The sequence below is a fragment of the Antennarius striatus genome, chromosome 2, assembly GCF_040054535.1.
Source record: "Antennarius striatus isolate MH-2024 chromosome 2, ASM4005453v1, whole genome shotgun sequence".
NCBI lineage: Eukaryota > Metazoa > Chordata > Actinopteri > Lophiiformes > Antennariidae > Antennarius > Antennarius striatus.
This window is the reverse complement of record NC_090777.1, coordinates 22148257-22170650: the sequence shown is the minus strand read 5'-3', so window position 1 is coordinate 22170650 and position 22394 is coordinate 22148257. Positions and strand designations below refer to the sequence as shown.

Sequence of the window (22394 nt, the reverse complement as noted above, 5' to 3'; positions counted from 1 at the left end):
TAAAAGCATTAAATATGACCTGCAGGTTCCTGTTAATGTTGGTCAGCAGATCTTTTTTAGCTTGTGCACAAATTATTGATCGTGTGTGTGTGATCATCGGAGCTTTCAAGGCTGTCATTGATCAGGTATTAGATCATCACTGATGACTCAGCACATTCTTAATCATCAGAAAACATGACAAACACTTTCTGTAATTCCCACAGAACAGCTGGCCAGAGATCAGACAGCAAACACATCCATTGATTTATCAGTTTTATCCAATCGATGATCATCAATTACATTCTGTTTATCCACATTTAACAGTGTTCCAACACTAGTTATAAAGTAAACTTCATCATCAGTAGTATTTAAGAGAATATTATTGGGTCTTTACCGGGACAAACTACTACTGGTAAAGTGTGTACTACTTGAGCTTCTCTGATATGTAATAAATTCTTAAACATCTTTCAGTTTGTAGAAAAAGGAATCAGATCAACATTTCCCCCAACAGTCCATAAAAAATATCTTTTTATTTCTCCAGTAAGTGATATGTGGAACAAGTGGAGCTCTCTCAGAAAAATAAAAGCTGGCCACGCCCCCCTTTCATCAATAAACTCCTCTGCCAATCACAGCGGAGGAGGGGCGGGGCCACGCAGGATCTGACAGTGACAATAGACCACATAACCGACAAGTAAGTCCCATCACATGAACAGAATATATAGATTTATATGCTGGATTAGATTTATGTACAGAAACGATAGTAGAACATGTTTACAAATACAATGTACGCATCAGAACGTCCCGTCTGATGAAGTCATGCGGCAAAGAACCATGGAACACTATCTCATCACTGCAATGAGTGATGTTTGACTTCAGCGGTGCCGACAGCAATGATGCTGAAATATAAAAACATCTCTTTGCCAAAAGTATGTGGACGTTTTAATCCGTTCCCTAACATGTTAAAATGAGAAATCGATACGTCTGATTGATCCATGATGACTCTGATCTGAACCAAAGCAGTTCTCAGGTCAGCTCCAGAGGAAGCCCAACCCCACCAGAGTCGCTGTCAATCGATACAGATTTTCGTTCTGTCTCCACATACTTTTGGCCACCTGACTAGTATTGATAATCAAGAGCTGATTCAGTTCACTTCGGTTGTGCATCGCCATAGCAACATATAGTGGCTCCAGATGTAGCAAATATCCAGAAACCTTGACCTCACCATTCATGAGGTGAAAATGATGGATATCAGTCTCAGCAGTGCAGCGGCAGGGGGGCGTGTCTTCTATGCTGTACAATGATTGGATGACACCTAGAATCTACAGGACACGTCATCATTATTTCTTAATGTGCCATCAGAGGTTGAGAGTTTAAGACATGGTTTGAATGTTACCCAGAATGCAATGCTGTTTGTAATCTATAGAAAACATTCTTGGTGTTCTGCTGGTGAGAGGAAGTTGACGTTATATATGTGCGTCACTAGAAATGGCTTATTTTTTATGGTTGTGCCGTAAAAGATGGCCACCGGTGAGATTCTTTCTTCTTCTGCAGCTCTAAACTCTGTAAGGCTCTTTAAACTTTACTCACAATAAAACATCTCTGATAGAAAAATAGAATCATGCTGTCGAAGAGAGAACAGTCGAACACAATGGCTTGGTGCTGCGTTTATATCACAGCTGAGGCTGGGAAATTGCACCGTTAGGAACTGATGTGAGACCGGGAGCGTCAATGGCACATCTGGATTTTATAGTACCGGACGGTTTGTGCACCGAGTTAAACAAAGTATAGAACAGGTCGTTGGTTTGGATTTAATCTGGTGGAAACCGAGATGATCGGCTAACAAAATAAATCAGCCGAAGTTTCGTTAAAAAAAAAAGATTAAATTAAATTCATTAAATTAATTAATCTAAAATAAACCAGGTTAAATAAACCAGATTGAACTCCAAATTAAAAAAAAAAGATTATATGATTATATTCATAAAAAAAACCCCAATATTAATTTCAGGTTAAACAACCACATTAGATTGTTACAAAATAACTCAGACCAAATCTACCAGATTAAAGTCAGATTAAACAAACCAGATCAAAGTCAGATTAAGTAAACCCCACGTCGCCTCTACTCCAGCTCCACTCAGTTCCCGGTGTGTGCATCGGCACACAGAAGCGTAGAATCACGAGGAGCATCGGCTCCGCAGCAACAACAACAGGTTAGCAACAGTCAGGCGTCAGGTTACCGTGGCAACCACAAAGCTAAAGTAGCATCAAAGAGGATAACAATGAGAACGAATGCGGGCATTGGGCAGCAAATGCTGCAGCTTCAGAAAGTCAAAGATTTAAGTTTGTCGGCACTGAAATCACCGCTGGAGGAGCGTCGCTATAGCAACAACAACAGCTCCAGTTCAGATTAATGACCACCAACCAGAATAAGGCTGCGTTCACAACTACGACATTGTTTGAGGGCTATGAAAAAGAGAACGAGAACCTTTAAGAGAAAACACAAACCCAATTGTATGTGGCCACTAATCAGATCCAGATCTGGTTCCGGTCACGTTATTTGAATGACAGCAGCTCATAGGTCGTGCCTGTTTCCATATAAACATGTTTTTTCATCTTCATCATCATCATCCAGCACAGAGAGGTCATCAGATCTGACCTGAGACCAGCTGATGTGAACCCAAAGCATCACACGACACCAGTGGATGGGAGCCCTCAAACTGTGTTTAATAAATGCGCTGTTCCATCTCCGTTAGTTGCACGATGCGGTGGAAACTTTAAATGTTCCACTGGTAAAAGAATTAATATCCAGAATTTGTGAAATGAAAGCTTGAAGGACCTTGGAGAACCTCCACCAAACCCCCTCAAAAGAGAACGAGAACCTTTATGACCCGCTAACAAATATGAGCAAAACACTTGGAGGTGATGATAGAAATGCTCCCCTGAACAAACCAGAAGCACACACCCCCACCAACACCAACCAACCCCACCCACCTCCAACCAAAAAGGTGGAGAAACAAACAACAGCATCCAGTTCCATCAACTCTGCTGTTACAACTTAGAAGTTCTTTTTTTCTACAACAGAGTAAAATCGAAGGTGAACGCAGCCGAACCCTGAAAGCGGGAGAGATGTTCTCTGCAAACCAATGCATGACATCTGCGGATCAGTCAAAATAAAACCATTCCCTACGAAGCGAACAGAAGCGCGACGTGGTGCCAAACCACAAACTGCATTTGTTTAGAGTCGACATGACAACCACAAAAAGCAGAAGAGACTAAACATCTGAAAAAGCTTCTGTGGAGCTTGACACTGGAAACGATCACAACGCAGAGAAAACACCCAGTCGAGGGCCACAAAACAAAAACCTGCTGGCATCCAAAACAAACACCTCTGAAGGAATGTGAAAAATAAGCTCCTCCTCTTACACAGAGTCAGCACTACTCTGTGATTGGTCAGTCCAGAATGTTCAGTTCAGCCCACTAATAGGCGAGGCAAAAACCTTTCCTCATTGAAATCCAGTAGTGTTTACAAAACATTCTCAGGGAGCCAGCTCTCCCAGTTTAACAGCTGAGGAGTCGCGTCCCAGGACTGGGAGGGATGACGCTCCAAAAACAGGACACAAATAAATAAACACGATTAGCCCAAAAGATGCTGCAGGAGCAACTGGAGAGATTTTCTCAGAGCATTCATGATTGGTCCGTCGATCGCGTTGTCGGTCCTCCAGTGAAAGCTCAACATCTGGTTCCAGTTTGTTCCATTTAATCTCTTCGGAGAAAAAAGTTTGACAAACAAATTGAATGTTTAAAGCTGAAGCCCTCAGTAGAAGAAGAAAAACACTCCACCTCCAGATGAGTAGAAGAGAAACATCCCGTTCTCCCATAATCACGCAATTGGAGCATCAAAGGAGATGAGGCACCCAGCACCTCCAGCTGGGTCAAATGTCCCCATCAACCCACAGTTCTCCCAGTCTTACCAGTGCCCAAACAACAGCACCATTCCCGGTTTCAGTGTAATAACCAGGGGGGCAAGGAGAGTTCTATATCAGACAGGTAGCAGCGTGAGTCGCCCATGATCTCAGGGTTTCTGGGGTCCGGGGGACAAAACCACGGGGGTGGAGAGGCCGTCAACGCTCAGGGCCGGGATGTGGATCTGGTTGCTGCCGTTAGAGGGAAACTGGCGAGACACAGACACAGGCGGTGATGTCATCATGCGACACAAACAGAAACAATTTCATCACTTCTAAAGTTACTCATTAGGGAAGAGAACATCTGAAACTAAAAAACATTTAACCTGATTAACACTCCTTCATGTTACAGTTTAAACCACAGATTTATAGATCGAATCATTGATCACCAATAGGATCAATACCAGGAGAAACCTGCTCTGATGGAGGTCAACAGCTCAGAAAAGAAATCTCTCATATGATTGTTTTGCAATGTTGAACTCCACCAGAAGGAGGGATCAAAGCAACATGTAGAAACTAGAATAGTAGTTAGCAGCTAGTAGCCATTAGCAGCTAATAGCTAAAAGCTGGTCTTGTATGTTCAAGAATTGATTCAAAAGGTCAATATAAATGGATTCAGTGTTGCTGTAAACTGCCTTTATTATGTCATTACTGTTTTACCTGGAAGGAGAGTTTGGCCGGCGAGCGAGGAGCGATAGGACTGAGCGTGCTCCAAAAATGGATGGTGGAGGGAAGAGGACTGGGAGTCAACAGGACCGGAGTCTGGAACCAAAACACGGACAAGAACATCTCAAAACAAAGTTACTTCTAACAGCTGATCTGAGGGGTGGGGGTGTGTGTGTTGGAGGAGGGGAGGTGTTACCAGAGCGTGGGAGGTGATGACGGTCGGCGTGAGCGTGTTGGTCGCCGATCCAGGAGCCAATAAGCTGTTGACAGCTGCGTTCACCTTCAGAGGAAACACAGGATGATGTCACCAAATGGAATTTAATAATTTTATTGACAATCATGAACAGGACAGCGGGAGTCCAACCTTATCCAGGGAGAGGCCGGGGGGGAGGGAGGGGGAGGAGGGCAGCTCCAAGCCCCGAGGCTTTTTGGGTTTGGGAGGAACTGCATCTGACGTAGAGGTGGCAGCCGTGGAGGACGTCACCGGAGGGATGGACGGATCTGACGGAGACACAGAACAGTGACATCATGACGTCAGCTGATCCAGACACGCTGCTGAGTTTAACCGCGTCTCCATCAATATGACTAAACATCTACAAATGTGGCTCAAATGTCACTGATCCTCGTCTTCCGTATGTACAGTGGCCCTGAGGCACAAATCACAAGAACCAATACAGTCAAAGATTGCAACATCCCGCGACACCCTTAATTCAAAATTTTACCCTGACCTACTTGCATAGGTCAAAGATCAAAGCTAGTGCTCTAACCCATTTTCTATCTATGGTCTTACTCACACTGGCCTTCTCCCTAGTCCTTCTATCTTTTCCGGTTCCTGAGTGTACAAAAGTTGAAATGTGACCTTCCCCTAGTTTTCTCAAGGTCAAGGTCATCATCTCATTTTCATCCCCTTTGCCACCCGAGTAATGTGCTTTTTGTTTCATCTTTCTATCTGCAACGGTTGCGAAGATATTTGGTGGACTAACGGACGGACGGACGGATGAACACTCGAACACTGACAATCACAATACATCACCACTTTGAAGCGGGATGTAACTAAAGGGAAAAAACTACAAGTTATAACTTTAACTTCTACTGGAAAAGACAATGCCACAGTGAGGGTGTCGCATCGTTAGTGACACAATGCCTAGTACGGGACTGTCAGTCAGGAAGAATACCAAATTAGGAACAGAGTCTAAATTAATGGTAAATCTAATGGTACGGCAGTAGGGCTTCGTCTTCATAAGTCTTTAAACCAGTCTTCTTCTTCATGTGTTTTTAAACTAGTCTCCTTCTTCTTCAGGTGTTCATAAAAATGCTAGTAGGCACTGTCTGAATCCTCATCCTGTTACCTGTGACCGTGTCCTTTCTTTCTCCTTCCTCTGCAGGCTGCTGAACTCCGACCCCGACCTCCATGCAGGGAGGAGGCGGGCTCTCTACTGTGGTGAGGGGGGACTCCGGCTCTCCAGGGCCACAGATCAGCTGAGGAACCTGTGATGAGAAATGTTACGAGGGTGACCCAAACAAAGCCGCTATGTTTGGTGCATAAAGGAATGAAAGAACAAATCTGATAGGACACAATACCGGTCTGACATTGATCTGGTATTGATTGGGTACTGATACGATATTGATCTGGTCCTTAGGCAACGAAGCAAATTTTGAAAAAACAGTATTTAGAGCTTTTCACCTCCTCTACATGTTTCTCCTCCAGAGACACCATCTCCAGCAACTCTTCTTCTGACGGCAGGTTCTCCTCCTTGATGACGATGGGGGGAGGAGGAGGTCGACTGGGGGGAGGAGTTGCAGAAGAAGGAGTAGCGGTGGGAAGAGCGGCCATCATAGTCGCCTGCTGCTGTTGCTGCTGCTGATGGGGGGGAGACGAGTTTATGATGACGAACACAGGTGGAGGCTGAGTTGGGTGAGTCGTCGGGTGAGTTGTCGGGTGAGGAATGGAGTGTGGGGTGAATCCGGTTCCCCCGCATTCATCATGCTGCGGCCCCATGGATACGTGCGCAGGAGGAACGGGACTGGCAGACCCGTTGACAGGACCGAGGGGGATGAGAGGGGTGAGGGAGGAGGGATCCCCGACGCTGGTGAGATAAATCTGAGGAGGTTCGCTCAGAAGAGGGGCAGGAGGATTCTGGGAAACAAAGAGATGTTTCTTGACCAAGAGTTTTTTTTTTATTGAGGAAACCTTTAAAGATTGTTGTTGTTTTCAATACTGAGTGCATCACTTCTTCTACATCCCCACTATATAGAGTGGTACCTCTACTTACGAAATTAATTGGTTCCGAAATAAATTACGTAAGTGTGCAAATGCCCTAATCCGTTCCAAGCCCCCAAAAAATTCCAACATAAATGTTTTATAAAGCATAAAAATGCATCAAAACATGTAATAAATACATGTTACGATTAGATTATTGCACAATAAATGAGTTGTGCTTAACGTAAAAAACGAAGAATAAATTTACCTTTGAACATTGTTTTTTTCCCTCTTTAGTTCATGCGCTCCTATCTCACGATGCCGAACAACAGAGTGAATTCCAGTCCTCCTTTTGAACTTCTCCAACCACCCACGCAATGCCTTAAACTCCTTAAACTTTAAACTTCTTTTTGTTCTAATAACGTGGCGATTGTAGATGCATTACAGCCATATTCTTTGGTGAGATCAACCAAACTCATCCCTTTTTCATGCTCTTCTATTATCTGTTGCTTTGTTTGTACGGACAAAAAAACTCTTTTCTTCGTCTTTTCTTTTCCTCTTTTCTCCGTCACTTTCTTGGGGTCCATAGTGAATATGTACTCAAAAAGTTATTATATTTGGGCAAAACTATCAGACTACCTCACGGGTCGAGTGCTGAATGCTGAAGACACTGCATAAGCGCCGATCTCGCTCCACACAGAGGTGGAGTGACATCCCTCTTAGCCAATGGGATGCCAGGAATATACGTAATAGGTAATAGCCAATGGCAGAGCAGCTATGAGAATGTTGCGATCAGGAACCTGTGGGAGATTTGAGTATCAGCCGATACTGTGTTTTTACATTACGTAAGTCAGAATTTCTTTCGTAAGTAGAAGCAATATTTTCCTGCTGAGAAATTTCGTAAGCAGAAAATTTCGTAAGTAGAGACATTCGTAAGTTGAGGTATCACTCTAGTTGTAGAAACTCTTTACTGCTCCTTGTGGCGGAAACGTCCAAATCCAACACTAACAGATTTATGTGTTTGTGCGTAAAAACGGGACAAATCTAAAACTAGATGAATGACTGAAACTGACCAATCACAGGATACTGACCTGTGATTGGCTGGTGGTGTTGGATGGTATCTGCGGGCTGAGAACTGGAGTTTGACACGGAGATGGCTGAGTGACGATCACCTGGAGAGAGGAGTCAATGGCGCCTCCTACTGACGGAGGAGGCTTAGACTCTAACACACACACCTGATCAGGAGGAGGAGGAAGGTCAGATGGTCATTCAACAGTTTTCACACACAGTCTCTCTCTCTCTGTAACTGACCTCTCTAGGCGTACGATCGACCTTGTGGATGGAGTCTTGTTGCAACAAGAGCTCTGTTTTGATTGGTCGGGGGTTCGGTGAGGCCTGCAATGATTGGATGGTGAAGGTGGAGTACAGGCCAGACTTCATGTAGTCGTTACGGGAGCTCTTCTGAGAACTGCTCGGTGATGAGCGCTAGGGATCAATATGGAAATTAATCAATCAATCCATAGACTCATATCACATCATCTGAAAAGACAAGTATACCTGTGGTAAGCCCTTTGATTGACAGGCTGAGGCCACACCCCCCAGGCCCTTCAATTGGCTGTTGGGGTCGGCGTTGTCCCTCCTCTCACCATCCTCTACACCACACCCCCCTTCAGGGAGGGAGGGGTCAGGCTGACTGACGAACTTATAGACAAATTTTTGACCGCTCACCTTCTTAATGATGTTCTACAGACACACAGTACTGACCGTCAGCCACAACATCAGCAGCATTACCTGTCTCATTATTATCTATACTATCAGTGGTACCTTGTCATAGTAGTACCGTAGAGCTCGACTCAGCTTGTCATAATTCATGTTGTGTTTGTTCTTGCGGAGCCCCCACAGGCGTGCCACCTCCTCGGCGTCCAGCAGCTTGAACTCTCCGTCCTCACCTGTCCAGGAAATCAGGTGACGCTGCCGCTGGTCCTCCAGCAGATGCAGCAGAAACTGCCAGAGTGTGATGGAGGGGTCCATCGCTGAAGGCCAGCAGAGACACAACTTCAGTTCAATGTAATGCTAATGAAAGCGATATCTGCTGCAATGGTGGCTGAACTCAGATTATCAAAACAGATTTTTAACACTCTCGGAAAGTCAACATTGGAGCCTTTCTGTGTTTTTTTAAATAATCCCAAACTGAGCTGAACCCACACCTGCCGTCACTGGGGAAGATGTTTCAGTCAGGATGTAGAATGAACCACAGCACTAGAATAATCATTGATCTCAGACAGACTTCTGATGACATGAAAGGTTCAGTTCTGGTTCTCCTTCATCTACGTGCAGCATTTGATACAAGTGATTGAAGTTACACAATGATGGCTCTAGGGCGGCACGGTGGCGAGATACGTAGCGCTATTGCCGCACACAGCAAGGCAGTTCTGGGTTCAAGTCCCGCTCTGTGCAGAGTTTGCATGTTCTCCCCGTATCTGCGTGGGTTCTCTCCGGGTTCTCTGGCTTCTTCCCACCTCCAAAAACATGCTTCAGGGTAATTGGCCATTCCAAATTGTCCATAGTGTGTGAGTGTGAGCATGCATGGTTGTCCGTCTTTGTGTGGCTCCGTGGCGCACTGGCATCCCACCCAGAGTTTGCCCGGCCTCACGCCCTATGCCGGTTGGGATAGGCTCCAGCTACCGGCTACGGCGGATAAAGCGGATGGGGAAAATGAATGAATGAATGCTTTTTTATTGGTCTGATAAACTGGTTCGAAAGTTCCATCAAAAGATTATGGAGAACATATTTCTAAAATACATGTAATCTGTTGTAGCACAACAAAATTGCCTCATTTCACTAATCTTCACACCATACCAACACTCAAAAACACAATGATTGTTTCCAACTATGCAGATGACATGCAGCTATATTTCTCATTTCAATCAAATGGTGCTGCAGCTATAGAGTTCATTACAACCTGCCTTTAGTAAATTAAAAATGGATGAGTAATAACTTTTAAAGGACAAAACGGAAATCTGTTTGCTTTAAGTCTGTAACAATAATCCGAGCACTGCCATTCATGAATAAAAAACTAACTCACGCCTTCATTTCAAGACAACTACTGTAACATTTAGGAGACTTCCTAAAAGAAGGGGAAAAAAATCTACAGGTGTACTATTAACCAGAACCATAGAAGATCATTAATCCAGTTTTTTTACTTTCTCCTTTGGGCAAATACCAAACCATTTTGTCAAAACACAAGCAACTAATCAGAGCGTTCTTTAATTTGTGTTTTCCTAACAAGTGTACAAACCCAGTGACGGCCAGGTCAAGGAGAAAAGAAATGCTTTATTCTTCTTTTTTTACACATTTGAAGTAATAACTGACTAAAATCTTTATGTGGACAAACCGTAGATAACGACAGAACAGTTGTGTTTTCATGTGAATGGGACAAGGTGAAAAGTAATTTGCAGATGTTTGAGGAGGACCTTACCAAAACAGTGTACCTGTTAATTGATTGGCTGTTTGCATGCCACTGCTTGCTTCCTTATTCAATACTGTTGCAAAGGAACACATCTGTAACGTGTTTTCATTGACCAATATTTTTGTAGTTGTGACCACCAGAAGACATTTCTTTGTTTCACCTCATGAGTGAAGCGTCCAGACACGAAGAGGTAAGTTTCAGTGAAGAAACCAAACCAAATGTGTCTAAAGCATCAATTGTTTCTACTGGACGGGGCTACATTAGCCACCAGGTAGCTCTAATGTTACTTGAATGAAGCAGCTACCACTCTAGCACATTGAAGATCACCAGACACGCAATGAGGATCTACTGCCAATGGGTCTGTAGTAGATCTGTGTGACTATGGTGAGCCAGCTGGTCCTGGTCCAACTCATCCGTCTGTTCATCCTGTGATTTAACTCACAGAATCATCACACAAACATTTTATACCTCAAACTCTGACACTCAGAGTGCGTCAATGTTGTCATGACAATGTCTCATATACGTCACTAATTCCAACCTGTTACCATGACAACAAAAATATGTCTGTTTACTATAGCATTTACTGCACTCTGCTGTTTGCTCATTTCATTCTACTGCCTCTTTACTGCACTCTTCTGTCACTTTACTACGCTCCACTGCATTTGTTTACTGTACCCCACTGCATTTGTTTACTGTACCAAACTGTATTTGTTTACTGTACTCCACTGTGTTTACTTTATTCTGCTGTTTGCTTTACTCCACTGTGTTTATTTTTCTCCACTGTGTTTGTTTACTTTACTCCACTGTGTTTGTTGAGACTGCATTTCTTCAGAACAACCATCTTCATTTTTTAAACTGTACTGTTTACTGCTCTCTACTGCTTTAGTCTACTGTACTAGCTTTGTTTACCGAACACGACTGTCTTCAAACATTCAAATGTGTTTCTTTACTGCACTCCACTGCATCTCTTCACTGTATTCTACAGTGAATGTTTACAGCTCTGTTCTAAAGGCTATTCATGTGAGGATTCTGGTTGAGGTCTGAAAACACACTGTTGACATTCCTTGGGGTTTTTAAAAGGGTGGATAAATCTTCTCAGGCTGCAAGTTTCCACATGCATCACTGGCGTCATCAAACAACCCAGTATTCATGATCATGGCAATATAATGACAGATGCAGGCCTCGGTGGTTTCACACCTGTTGCCTCCAAACTACAGAGAAACACAGCCAGCGTGAAGCAGCTCCACAAGCAGCATGTCTTACCGTTTATCAGCGGGTTTGAATCCATCTTAAGCTCAGCCTTCTGTCCTCAACGGGTTCAAACCTGCTCCATGCTGCTGGGGTCTTGTGGATCTGTGTTTTTGTTTTTTTTTTATTTGGGTCTGTTGTTGAAGCAGTTAATAGCTGTCAAAGTCTGGATGGAGATGATGATGGGGCGACGTTTAATAGCTTCTTCTGCGACTCACTGGCGTTATGTAACGGCTCGGAGCTGCTGCTGGGTTCCCGTCGCTCCATGCTAACATAAACAGTCAGCGACAGCTCGTAAATCCAGTCCGACAAACACCTTCCGATGACCACCACACATACGGTACGGGTTAGAAACCAACGTCAGGCGTGGTTCAAGCCTTTAACTCGGTGCTAATTAACATAAGAATGAGACATACTATCTAATATCTTTCTGTTAGCGTAAACAATCCAGTTCATGTTTCTGTGGCGGTAATAGAGATGTTATATCCGCTATCTCCTGCTGTGTTGACACTGGCTGATGGGAGCTAACTAGCTCGAAAACTAATAATACTAATAAGCAGGCTGGCGCGTTTTAAACAAAAAAGCTTGTATTTAAAGCCGAAAGGGGTCCCGGATTAGCCATTTCGGCCGCTATTAATGTTTTAAACAACATCAAGTTCATCAAGTTCAATTTTGCGGAGGCTATGGCTGCTAGCCTCGCGTGCTACCCAGCTAGCCTAGCCTGGTGCCGTGACAGCCCCCCGCCTTCCGCTCCTGCTGGTGCGTCATCCCCCAAACAGCGCTGCCGACTGCGGTCGGGAGTTCACAGGGAATCGTCCAGAGTCCGCCGACACGGATGGAAAGCAGTTTGAAAAATCCCCCGGGGTGTTTCTGGGCAAACTGCACACTGGAGTCTTCGCCTAAACCGACTACAGTCATCACTTAAAGGTTGTTTTCCCAGTTTGTTCTTGTTGCGACGAACGGCTCCTTAATACTGTCAATTTATCGGAAATGGTAATGGCTGGTGTCCGGTTATAATTTTCAAAATAAAACTCAGTTCTCTGTTATGTTTTGTTTTTAAAAGGGACTTTCGTCATCAGAATCCATATCAAACGTTTGGCTGAAATAGTTTGTTTAGCAAAGCACTTCGCAGCTAAGTACTTCGTATGAGTTTTAACTCCGAATTATAAAAGCTTTAAAATATTTAAAAACAGGTTAAAACACACTGTGAAAACGTGCGGTCATTATCCTCGCTGAAATGTAATTGGGAACATACAGAAAATATAGAAAACATTTAAAATAAATTAATTTAATCATCATCGAATACAAACGATTACAGTAGTTAATATTAGTTTTATTTTTATGTCAAAAAGTCTAATTTCCGGTAGCTACTTGTGAAACCTGAGCGTTGTGTGGTTTTGACAGCAGCGGGGCGGTGACGTGACACGCTGCTGTCTGGTCATAGTCGAACCAACCAGCTGATGAGGAGCCGCTGAGCAAACCATCAAAAAGCTCGTTTAGTTGAGTTGGTGGTATGTTCAAGATACACGTAAATAGTAGAAAATTCTTTTTTTTTTAAAAAGAAAGAAATACAGTAATTTAAACACCACAGATTCGTTTTCATCAGTCAATGGTTTTGAAACTTATTTCAAATAAAATGAAGTCAGAAATTTGTCACCAAGCTATACTGCACATAAGCCAGGGACAGTGGTGAATCTAACACTGGTCCAATTTAAATTTTGATATTTGTGTCAGCTGACTCCAGATCAGCTGCAGTCACTCGGCGTTAACGTTTTCTTTATCTAACACCTAAACTTGGTGCGTAAGTCTATTTCTGGAGTCAGCCTCTTCACGCCTCTCTTTAGCATCCAGTTTCCATGGCAACGAGCTCAGCACTGTTGACTAAGCAGCTCTGCGCTCGTGTCTTTTTCATTTAAAAGTACTCATTAGTTCACGTCTATTTAAAGAAAATAAATGAAAATTATATCATGGAATAAAAATAATTTTGATGCACTACATTCCTGAATGTGATACATACAGAGCCTCCATTCTTAAAGCACCTTGAATCTTGTACAATAGAATTCTGAGAAACATAAAATGTATTTTTCATTAGATTTAACCAAAAATCCATTCAGGAACTATTTGCCCAATATGAAATATGCTCTAAAATAACCTTAAGTCAAATTATTACATAACACAGAAAAATGATCAGGAATAATGTGATACATCTTCTGATCATGACATTAAAGAACATCTTCACCAAAATACAGTAACACACAAAAATGAAGATTATTCAATAAGACAATACGTAAAATCATTATTATCAGAGATCAAACCCTTTTGAAGCTGGGGTACTGTTGGTTCACAAAACCTTGAAATAATAACAAGATGAAGAACATTGTCCTTATGTACCTCTGACTGCTGAAGTAATTCGATTACTGTATATAGGAAGAGAGAAGCTCACAACAAATCCAACAGTTTACATACTTTTGGGCTTGTATATTTATTTTTCAGTTTTCAGTTTAATACAGAATAACAAAAAAATTAAATTGAAAGACAAGAAAAGTTTTAAACAGAAAAACATTTTATTTTGAAGGGGTACAGCTACATCCTTTAAAGTTAATGTCGGACATTTCCAAGTTTCCCCCTGCTTCCAGTCTGAAGAGGAGGACAGTCCATTAAATGAGTCCTTGAACAACTTGGGTTACCTTTCATCAAGTCACTGGGAAACAGAATGCTGTTGCTAACCTGATACTAAACCACCAGCCCATTGAGGACAAAGTCATTAGCAGGTACATTAGCTGCTAGCTGTTCCGATTAGCAGTGTAACCACAGATGTACAACTAATGAATCCTGAAGATATTGGAGAGACTGAAACTCATCTCCTGCGGGATCTTGGAGTCGTCTTCAACTCAGCAGCACCCCTTGTGGACACTGCTCCTGTGACATGGAGGTTTTGCTTCCATGACTTCATGACATGAACAGTTTGATGAGACATAAAAACTCATCTCCAGTCTTTTAACAGCTGCTGAGCTGAGCTGGCCTAGAACACATCTCTCCTGTCCTCTGGGAGGTCTGACAGACCTTGCAGCTCACGCAGACCCTGAGGAAAAGAAGACAACAGCCAATCAGCTCTCTCATCTGGTAACTGCAAACCAGAACGGACCTGATGAACTGACCTCCAGCACCATCCGGATGTTGGCTTTAATTTTAGCTGAGTCTTTGGTGAGCTGCTCCGTGAAGCTGAAACGCACAGTTAGCACAGTTAGCATGTCTCACTCAGAATAATGGGAGCAACTAGCTTTGAGCTAATACATGACAGAAACTCTTCTGCATTACTATACTGAGATAAACTTTGAGTAAACTGACGTTCAGCTGTACCCGTGGGAGGTGGACAAAGCTAACAAAGAAGAATGGGGTTTTAATCCTGGACAGTTAACACAGTTCTATAAACACAGAAGAAGAATGTGTGCACTGACGCTGTGAGCTGACTTGTCTTCTTGTCGATGAATCGCAGAGCTTCATCATGGTTCATCTCCACAAAGAAACCGTAACCAATCGCTACAAAGATCCTGGAGGAGTCCTCACTGACAGAGAAGAGGAAGCCGAGTTTAAAGAGTCCATCTTGAGAGTTTCATTACTTACATTTGTACAGCTGAGAACAGGGTGGTGACATCATCACTCATCAGCAGCAAGATAAACTCAAAAACAAAAATGCTATTCACTAATCTGAATTATCTTTATAAGGACAACTGTTTCTTGGGTTAACTACTTTAATTTGTCAATGTAAACCACAAACCATTTATTCATTTTATGATTTTTACTTTGATAATTTACATAAATTTATGGTTTATATGATTCAATGTAGCCGCAAGAGGGCAATGTCCGGCTTGTGGCGACTTTGACCCGGGGCCCCCTGGCCCCCCACTGGTGAACCCCTTTAGATTTATATGTCTTATAGTGTTGTTGGTTTATTTTCATGTTTGTTTATCAGCTGCCCTTCAGGGATAAATAAAGCCAAAGCGGAGTGGAGCTGCACGTCTGAATAGAAACTCAAACCACATTCAGACCTCGTCCAGTTCACGAGACCTTTAAGCATCTTAAATGTTAATGCAAGCTGGGCCTACTCAAACAAACATTCTCTGAAACAAGGAGATGATGAAGATGACAAGTGAGACTCTATCACACCTAAACTACTGTCAGGTGTTAACAGGATTATCATTGGTCGGTTGTCAATTAGCTTACACTTCAGCCTGGACGTAGAAGTTACAGCCAAGATCGACCTCCGTCTTCAGCCGCTGGGAGCCAGATTCCTGAAAAAATACACATAGTGGCACCACAGTGACATAAACAGTTACATTACAGTGACATCAAAATAAAGCAGGTTGTAACTGGTAACTAAAGGTGTTTTCATACCAATCACAAAGCCAACTCGCCTCCCTCTGTGGGGTTATGTGATTTTACTTAGGAATAGAGTAACACAACCCAGATGTCGACAGGAACACAATGAAACGTTCCTCCATTCATGCATCAACATCCTGCTGACATCCGAACTTTTGATGTCTGGAGGATCTCAATGCTGATTGGCGTCACATGCAGCATCACCAACATTTCACACAGACTGTTCGGGCATGAGTATGGCATGTATTTGGTCTTGTGATGTCTTTGAATTGACGTGTTTGTGTCACAGTACCAAATGACATGTGATTAACGTTTAGTGTGAAGTTTGTAGTTTTCAGCTGCCTGACAACACTGGCTTGACTGGTGTCATCACTCAATGGTTTGGTCTGACTGTTTTAACCCTAATAACAAACATATCGTGATGTCTTTTGATTTAAAATTATATTCATTATGTTCATCACATTAATTTTACATCACATATAAAATGGCTATTAGTCCGACCTGCAGACTCTTGATGGTGTTTTTCAGCTGAAGGTACTGAGAAATCTTCTCGTAGATGGAATCTCGCTGCTCTGACACCTTCCTGACAAACAGAGTTCGAGATCTCACAATAAAACTTATTCAAATAACAAGGTTAACAGTTTGAAACGTCACACTCAAAGAAGTATCAGATTAAAAATCAATAAAATACCCAACTAATAATGCAGCGTCAAACACTGAAAATATACCCGAGGATTTTTATCTGACATAATCCTGTCTCGTTAACGTTGGGACATAATGTTTTTAAAATTAACAAATTTAAGAAATTAATTAAAAGATATAACTTATTATTCCTGTGTCATTGACTTAAATGATTTGATTCCCCCCCCCCCCTGTTTCTTACTGTAGATCTCTCTTCAGAACGTCTGTGATGAAACTTTCATACTGCAGAACCTTCTGGTCCACGTTAGCATTAGCATTAGCACTAACAGGCACAGACATTGTCACCGTTTTCTCTTCAAATCTTTAAATCCACCACTGAATGTCTCTGCGTTTCAATCTCTAAAGATCCCTCCTCAATTTCGATCGGATAAATAAATCGCCGCAACCTCCTCATATCAACAACGACCTGCCCCGGAAGTAAAATCACATACAAGCGGATATACAGTAGAATCTTGATTTTTTTTTTTTTTTTGTAAAATAAAAGCAGCAAAAGCTGCAAGTATAGAATGAGTAATTTGGGGGGGGGGGGGGGGGGGATCAGTAAGAGTTACTTTAAATAATTAATTTTACTGGACAGATGTAAGTTCAGTTGAAGTAAGGCTCATTTTCCTATTATATGATTTTTCTTTCACTCATTCTTTTTATTTAGGGATTATTGAAATATTCAGCTTTCCACGTTGTCAGCTGTTTTTGTTTTGTTCCTGTCCAACATGTATTTAATAGTTTGTATACAAAGACAGGAAACGTGTCAATTTCACATCTGTTTTGTCATTTTACTTTGAAAAATAAAAGTCTCAATGACGTAAACAAAAATGTAAACAAAAATGGCGGAAGACCGGAACCCAGATATTAAGCGAACAGAATTTAAGTCGGTTATTTGAGACTGTCCTGCGTGAATAGTCGTGTAATAACACTGTTTTATGTTTTGCTGATTTTAGTTCGTAGTTTATGTTCTAGCTTGTGACCAGCTGCTGTTCATAACCGTTGATTTGAAGCTATAGCTGAGAGGTTACCAAGGCAACAGAGGGAGACAACGTTAGCCAGTACGTAGCTAGATGTTAGCTTGTTGGAGTTGGACTTGATGCTTCTCTAAAATATGTTCGTTTTTTTGTTGTTTTATGTTCGCCGAATTTAAGAACACTATTATAATTTTTAAGATCCATAACTATTCAACCCGTAGCTTTATGTTCTGTTGAGGTGATAGAGGTAGAATCAAAAATTGCTAGGTTTATAAACACAATTCCGTTTTGTTAAAGCTTCTATTGGTTGTATGGCAGCTAAAGGAACGACAGAGATTGTAGTTGTTTGACACCATGAACAGTTTATACTGAATTCAGTCTTGTTCAACACGACTGGACGATGTTTCATGTCATTAAATAAGAACTCGTTATTAAGAAAATTTAACAAGGATTCATCGAAAAACACAATTAAATCCATAACATAACATAACATGTTTTAACTCCAGGAAATGTATAAGAAATATGATTCAATTAATAAATAAACGCATTTAATTAAATCAAATCAGTAAATGTCTTCAAGACTCAGGCCCAGGGTCTTTTGGTGGTTCAAGGTTTCCATATGGAGCAGTACAGCATCCTGGGTCGGATCGGAGAAGGAGCTCATGGTATTGTCTTCAAGGCCAAACACATCGAGGTAAAACATGAACCATCAGTAATAATCAAAGAATCACTGAAACACAACGTTATCAAGACAAAGAAAGAGAGATTGGTGATCAAATGGTTTTTCTGAAATGTGAGAATTTGTCTGGTTGATTCTTTGTACAATTACATTCCATAGTAAAGAAACTGGAAGCACAATGTTTGAGTCTGGTCAGATTTTCCTTGTTTACTAGTGTAGCACCTAATATTGAAGAAAACCCACCATCAGATCAATTACTGTAATCAAACACAGCATTTTGGAAGTTTACTTGTGTTTAAGTACAGATAAACTACATTATATCCACACTAAACAAGAGATGTTCTTCATGTTAAACATAGAATTAAAATGGGTAACTGGTTTGAAATTAGTACATCATTTCCTCTAAGATTGGGTTAAACCAACTGTTTTGACGCAATAAAGCATTGATTAGGTATTAATGACTGTCAGACAGGAGAGACGGTGGCCCTGAAGAAGGTGGCTCTGAGACGCCTGGAGGACGGCATCCCCAACCAGGCTCTGAGGGAGATCAAGGCCCTGCAGGAGATTGAGGACAACCAATATGTGAGTGTTGTGTCAGCGAGGGATGTGGGACCAGCTCTCCTCCTAGGGGTCAATCCGTAACACCCATGAGTTTGACCCATGAGGTGCCTCTAAGGCGTTGAGGAGACTCGCCCAGGTTCACCTGCTGCCATCGTCCGAAAGTCTACCCTGTCAGCACACAGTAAAAATAGCTACATAAGAGATAAGCCTCATCGTAATGTCAAGTGCCAGGGCAAAATTTACTGTTTTGGATAATTTTTTTTTTTTTAGACTGACCTATTAGATCTATAAAAAATGTTTTATTTCAAAGACAGAAAAATGTAATAAAAAATCCAATGTCTACCCATTTATTCTAAGTATTTTGGGTTATGTTAGTTGATAATTGCTTTTCTTTAATTTCGTGGGAGTAAGCAATCCCAATTCTTTTGCCGGTGTCCATAAATTGTGTCAGGGTCAGAGGTCGAAGGGCTACCTCACACTTCTCTTCTTCTTCAGGTGGTGAAGCTGAAGGACGTCTTTCCCCACGGAACAGGCTTTGTTCTGGTGTTTGACTTCATGTTGTCTGACCTTTCTGAGGTGATCAGGAACTCAGAGCGACCTCTGACTCCGGCTCAGGTCAAAGGGTACATGATGATGCTGCTGAAGGGTGTGGCCTTCCTACATCACAACAACATCATGCACCGAGTGAGTCCTGCTCCTTATTTCACTTTCATCAAGTTGTGTCTGTTCGAACGTTCAGAGATTCTTGCCTGTTGGATTACAGTATTCATGTACCCTTTTTGTTCCACATTACATACATTCAGGAAAAAGAGAATGAGCTCTGTCCCGTTTGCCCTTCACAATAAAAGCCCTAACATGTTTCTGTAGGACCTGAAACCAGCAAACCTCCTCATCAGCTCCTCGGGTCATCTGAAGATCGCAGACTTTGGTTTGGCCAGATTATTCAGTGAGGATGGAGGGAGACTCTACAGCCACCAGGTGGCCACCAGGTGAGACTCCTTTCATCATCGAGAAAACAACATGCATGTACAATCTACATGCAGTATAGCGTGTACACAGTTTATTTAGCTGATGATCTTGTTGTTCAGAGCGCTGTATTTCTGTGTTCAGGTGGTACAGAGCGCCTGAGCTGCTGTACGGAGCCAGGAAGTACGATGAAGGTGTCGACCTGTGGTGAGAATCTGACGACCACTCATGTAAAACCTCTGAACATCTAGTTTTTATCGCACATGTTTCAAAAGAACAACCATAACTTTAAAGATGTTAGTGTTTTTTACTCATCAACGTTTATCTTCAGCTTTTTGAATCTTTACTTTACATGCTGACATGTCGTGTGTATATCGTGAAATTAGAACTGGTGGTCATTGAATACACGAGGAAGGAAACAATGTCTTCCTCTTTGTGGTCATGAAAATTTGCTTTGTGTTGTTTGTTTGTTCCAGGGCCATCGGCTGTATTTTTGGGGAGCTATTGAACTCTTCCCCTCTGTTTCCTGGAGAGAACGACATTGAACAGCTCTGCTGCGTTCTCAGAGTCCTGGGAACACCAACCCGAGACAGTTGGCCTGTGAGACACATTCAGACATGCGTTTGATTAAATTATCTGGGAGAGACACAAACCACTAGTAAGGCAGTAATTCTAGAAGCTTATAGGAGCACAATTCAAATTTATTTACTATAGTGTTGATGGAAAGAGAACTTTAGTATGGGTCATTTTAAAAGAAGAGTTGGTTAAGTAGACAAACAAGGAAAGAGGTTAGCAAATAAGAGGTGAGCTGTTACTGTTCTACTCTGGTCTGATCGTAAATGAATTTACTGATTTTCTCGATGTCTCCAGGAGATTGTAGAGCTGCCTGATTACAATAAAATCACCTTCAAGGAGAATCCAGCGATCCCATTGGAGGAGATCGTCCCTGATACGTCCCCTCAGGCCATCAATCTGCTCTACAAGTTCCTGGTTTATCCGTCTAAGCAGCGCTGCTCTGCACAACAGGTAGGAAACAGGAAGTGAGCTCGGTGGAGTTCCTCTGGGCCCAACAGTGCAAAAATTGTTTTAGTCTAGACTGTCATGAACCCTCCTGATGTCACAGGTGGACAGGCTTCACAGGTAATCAGTTTGTGAAAGAGACTCATCCATACACCCTAATCATTGATTGATTGATTAGTTTAGTTCTGCACTGATTGGTGATCTTCTTCTGCAGGCTCTACTCCATCCGTATTTCTTTTCCTCTCCTCTTCCTGCTCACCACTCAGAGCTGCCCATCCCTAAGAGGGGGGGTCGACTACCTCGGCAGCGCCTGCAGGCTCCACCCACCGACTTCTCGTTGGATCTACCCCTGCAGAAAAGTTTGGTAGACCCCCTGCTGCTGCGAGGACACACTTCCTGCCTCTGACCGGAAGATGAACCAATCAACTTCAGTGATTTTGCCGATGTCATCGACATGCTCAGTTATGTTTAGATCAACACAGATGAACCCGTTGCTTCTTAATGACAGCATGATGGAGACAGAACAATCTAATATGGCATCCCAGCAGTTGAGTTTCCCATCCAGGAACCTGAAATTGTTGCCTACCTCACAATAAGTACCTCACAGTCCTCTCTGTGCAATGTATGTTCTCCCCGTGTCTGCGTGGGTTCTCTCCAGGGTCTCTGGCTTCCTTCCACCTCCAAAAGCATGCAATTTAGGTGGACTGATCACTCCAAAAGTGTGTGTGGCGTGGTTGTTTGTATGTTGTGTAGCCCTTCGATGGTCCGGGGTTTACCCCGCCTCTCGCCCAAAGCCAGCTGGGATGGCTCCAACGGACCTGCTGCTGGTAAGGCAGAAAAGCGACTGATGATGAGACGAGTACAGATGTAAGGATGATGGATGAGCAACGTTTATATGAGTTTATCAAATTAAGATGCTAAATTTGCTTAGGAAGATTAGCACAATTGAAAAATTAAAATACATTCTATCAAAGACAGAGGAACAACAGTTGTTTTGTTATAGATTGTTGATAGTTGTAGTTAGTTTTGTTAGAGGTTTTGGAGATAAAGTCAGAGAGGCCAGACTGAGATGGTTTGGTCATGTCCAGAGGAGAGATAGTGAACATATTGGTGGAAGGATGCTGAGTTTTGAGGCAGGAGGCTTAGAGGAAGACCAAAGAGGAGATTTATGGATGTAGTGAAAGAGGATATGAACGTAGTTGGTGTGAGAGAAGAGGATGCAGAAGACAGGGTTAGATGGAGGCTTATTACTTATTGGATTCGCTGTGGCGACCCCTGAAGGGAAAAGCCGAAAGAAGACGAAGAAGTTTTAGTTATATCTTTGCTTTTCTTCCCTCCAGGCTTCCATACTTATTGGATCTGTGATAAATGGCACAGCTTGACTTATGACATCATAACATGAAGAAATTATAACATATAAACAGACACCAGGCTCTTATGTTTGCATGTGACACATTTTATTTTTAATTTTGAATGCAGAACAAATTTTCGTTCAGGAGTAAAAACTCGCTGAAAATAAATGGAAAATAATTAAATGATCTCTGTGTAGTAACTCTGTGTCAGGCTGTGAGGATTAGCTTAGCCTCTCGGAGCAAACCTGCCAACA

General features: G+C 42.3%; 3 protein-coding genes across 7 annotated transcripts; 1 reads left to right on the top strand and 2 right to left on the bottom strand.

Annotated features, from left to right (window-relative positions):
- Window positions 1–239: 239 nt before the first annotated feature.
- Window positions 240–12650, bottom strand: elk1 (ETS transcription factor ELK1). The gene is made up of 11 exons (XM_068332392.1): window positions 11537–12650; window positions 8629–8837; window positions 8362–8547; window positions 8116–8289; window positions 7896–8039; window positions 6289–6741; window positions 5954–6092; window positions 4969–5105; window positions 4801–4884; window positions 4599–4700; window positions 240–4147 (listed from the first exon to the last, which is right to left on the bottom strand). Exons 1-11 carry the CDS (start codon window positions 11559–11561, stop codon window positions 4049–4051), a joined length of 1752 nt encoding a protein of 583 aa, XP_068188493.1. The 5' UTR covers window positions 11562–12650; the 3' UTR covers window positions 240–4048.
- cdk20 (cyclin dependent kinase 20) lies at window positions 12434–22323 on the top strand. 5 transcript variants are annotated; one of them, XM_068332415.1, is made up of 9 exons: window positions 17150–17646; window positions 18174–18256; window positions 18710–18823; window positions 19298–19486; window positions 19670–19791; window positions 19913–19975; window positions 20245–20368; window positions 20639–20794; window positions 21003–22323. In XM_068332415.1, exons 2-9 carry the CDS (start codon window positions 18182–18184, stop codon window positions 21192–21194), a joined length of 1035 nt encoding a protein of 344 aa, XP_068188516.1. In that variant the 5' UTR covers window positions 17150–17646; window positions 18174–18181; the 3' UTR covers window positions 21195–22323. The 5 variants fall into 5 exon arrangements, with proteins under 5 accessions (XP_068188541.1, XP_068188516.1, XP_068188507.1 ...); XM_068332406.1 differs by having other exon boundaries at window positions 18143–18256; XM_068332440.1 differs by lacking the exons at window positions 17150–17646; window positions 18174–18256 and adding an exon at window positions 12434–12448.
- uxt (ubiquitously-expressed, prefoldin-like chaperone) lies at window positions 14011–17004 on the bottom strand. Its single transcript, XM_068338450.1, has 6 exons — window positions 16785–17004; window positions 16403–16484; window positions 15746–15813; window positions 14980–15087; window positions 14680–14743; window positions 14011–14603 (listed from the first exon to the last, which is right to left on the bottom strand). The coding sequence occupies exons 1-6, from the start codon at window positions 16880–16882 to the stop codon at window positions 14544–14546; spliced, it is 480 nt and encodes a 159-aa protein (XP_068194551.1). The 5' UTR covers window positions 16883–17004; the 3' UTR covers window positions 14011–14543.
- Window positions 22324–22394: the final 71 nt, after the last annotated feature.

Bases quoted from the DNA above. Each gene is read 5' to 3' on its own strand.
- elk1 (XM_068332392.1), bottom strand. From the start codon at position 11,561: ATGGATTCAAACCCGCTGATAAACG. The intron at 8,548-8,628 runs GTACCACTGATA...GTGTGTCTGTAG, and splicing joins TACGGTACTACTATGACAAG to AACATCATTAAGAAGGTGAG. The intron at 4,885-4,968 runs GTTGGACTCCCG...TTTCCTCTGAAG, and splicing joins CCGGCCTCTCCCTGGATAAG to GTGAACGCAGCTGTCAACAG.
- cdk20 (XM_068332415.1), top strand. From the start codon at position 18,182: ATGGAGCAGTACAGCATCCTGGGTCGGATCGGAGAAGGAGCTCATGGT. The intron at 19,487-19,669 runs GTGAGTCCTGCT...ATGTTTCTGTAG, and splicing joins ACAACAACATCATGCACCGA to GACCTGAAACCAGCAAACCT. The intron at 19,976-20,244 runs GTGAGAATCTGA...TGTTTGTTCCAG, and splicing joins GATGAAGGTGTCGACCTGTG to GGCCATCGGCTGTATTTTTG.
- uxt (XM_068338450.1), bottom strand. From the start codon at position 16,882: ATGTCTGTGCCTGTTAGTGCTAATGCTAATGCTAACGTGGACCAGAAG. The intron at 15,814-16,402 runs GTCGGACTAATA...GTATTTTTTCAG, and splicing joins ACACCATCAAGAGTCTGCAG to GAATCTGGCTCCCAGCGGCT. The intron at 14,744-14,979 runs GTCAGTGCACAC...TGTGCGTTTCAG, and splicing joins AAGACAAGTCAGCTCACAGC to CTTCACGGAGCAGCTCACCA.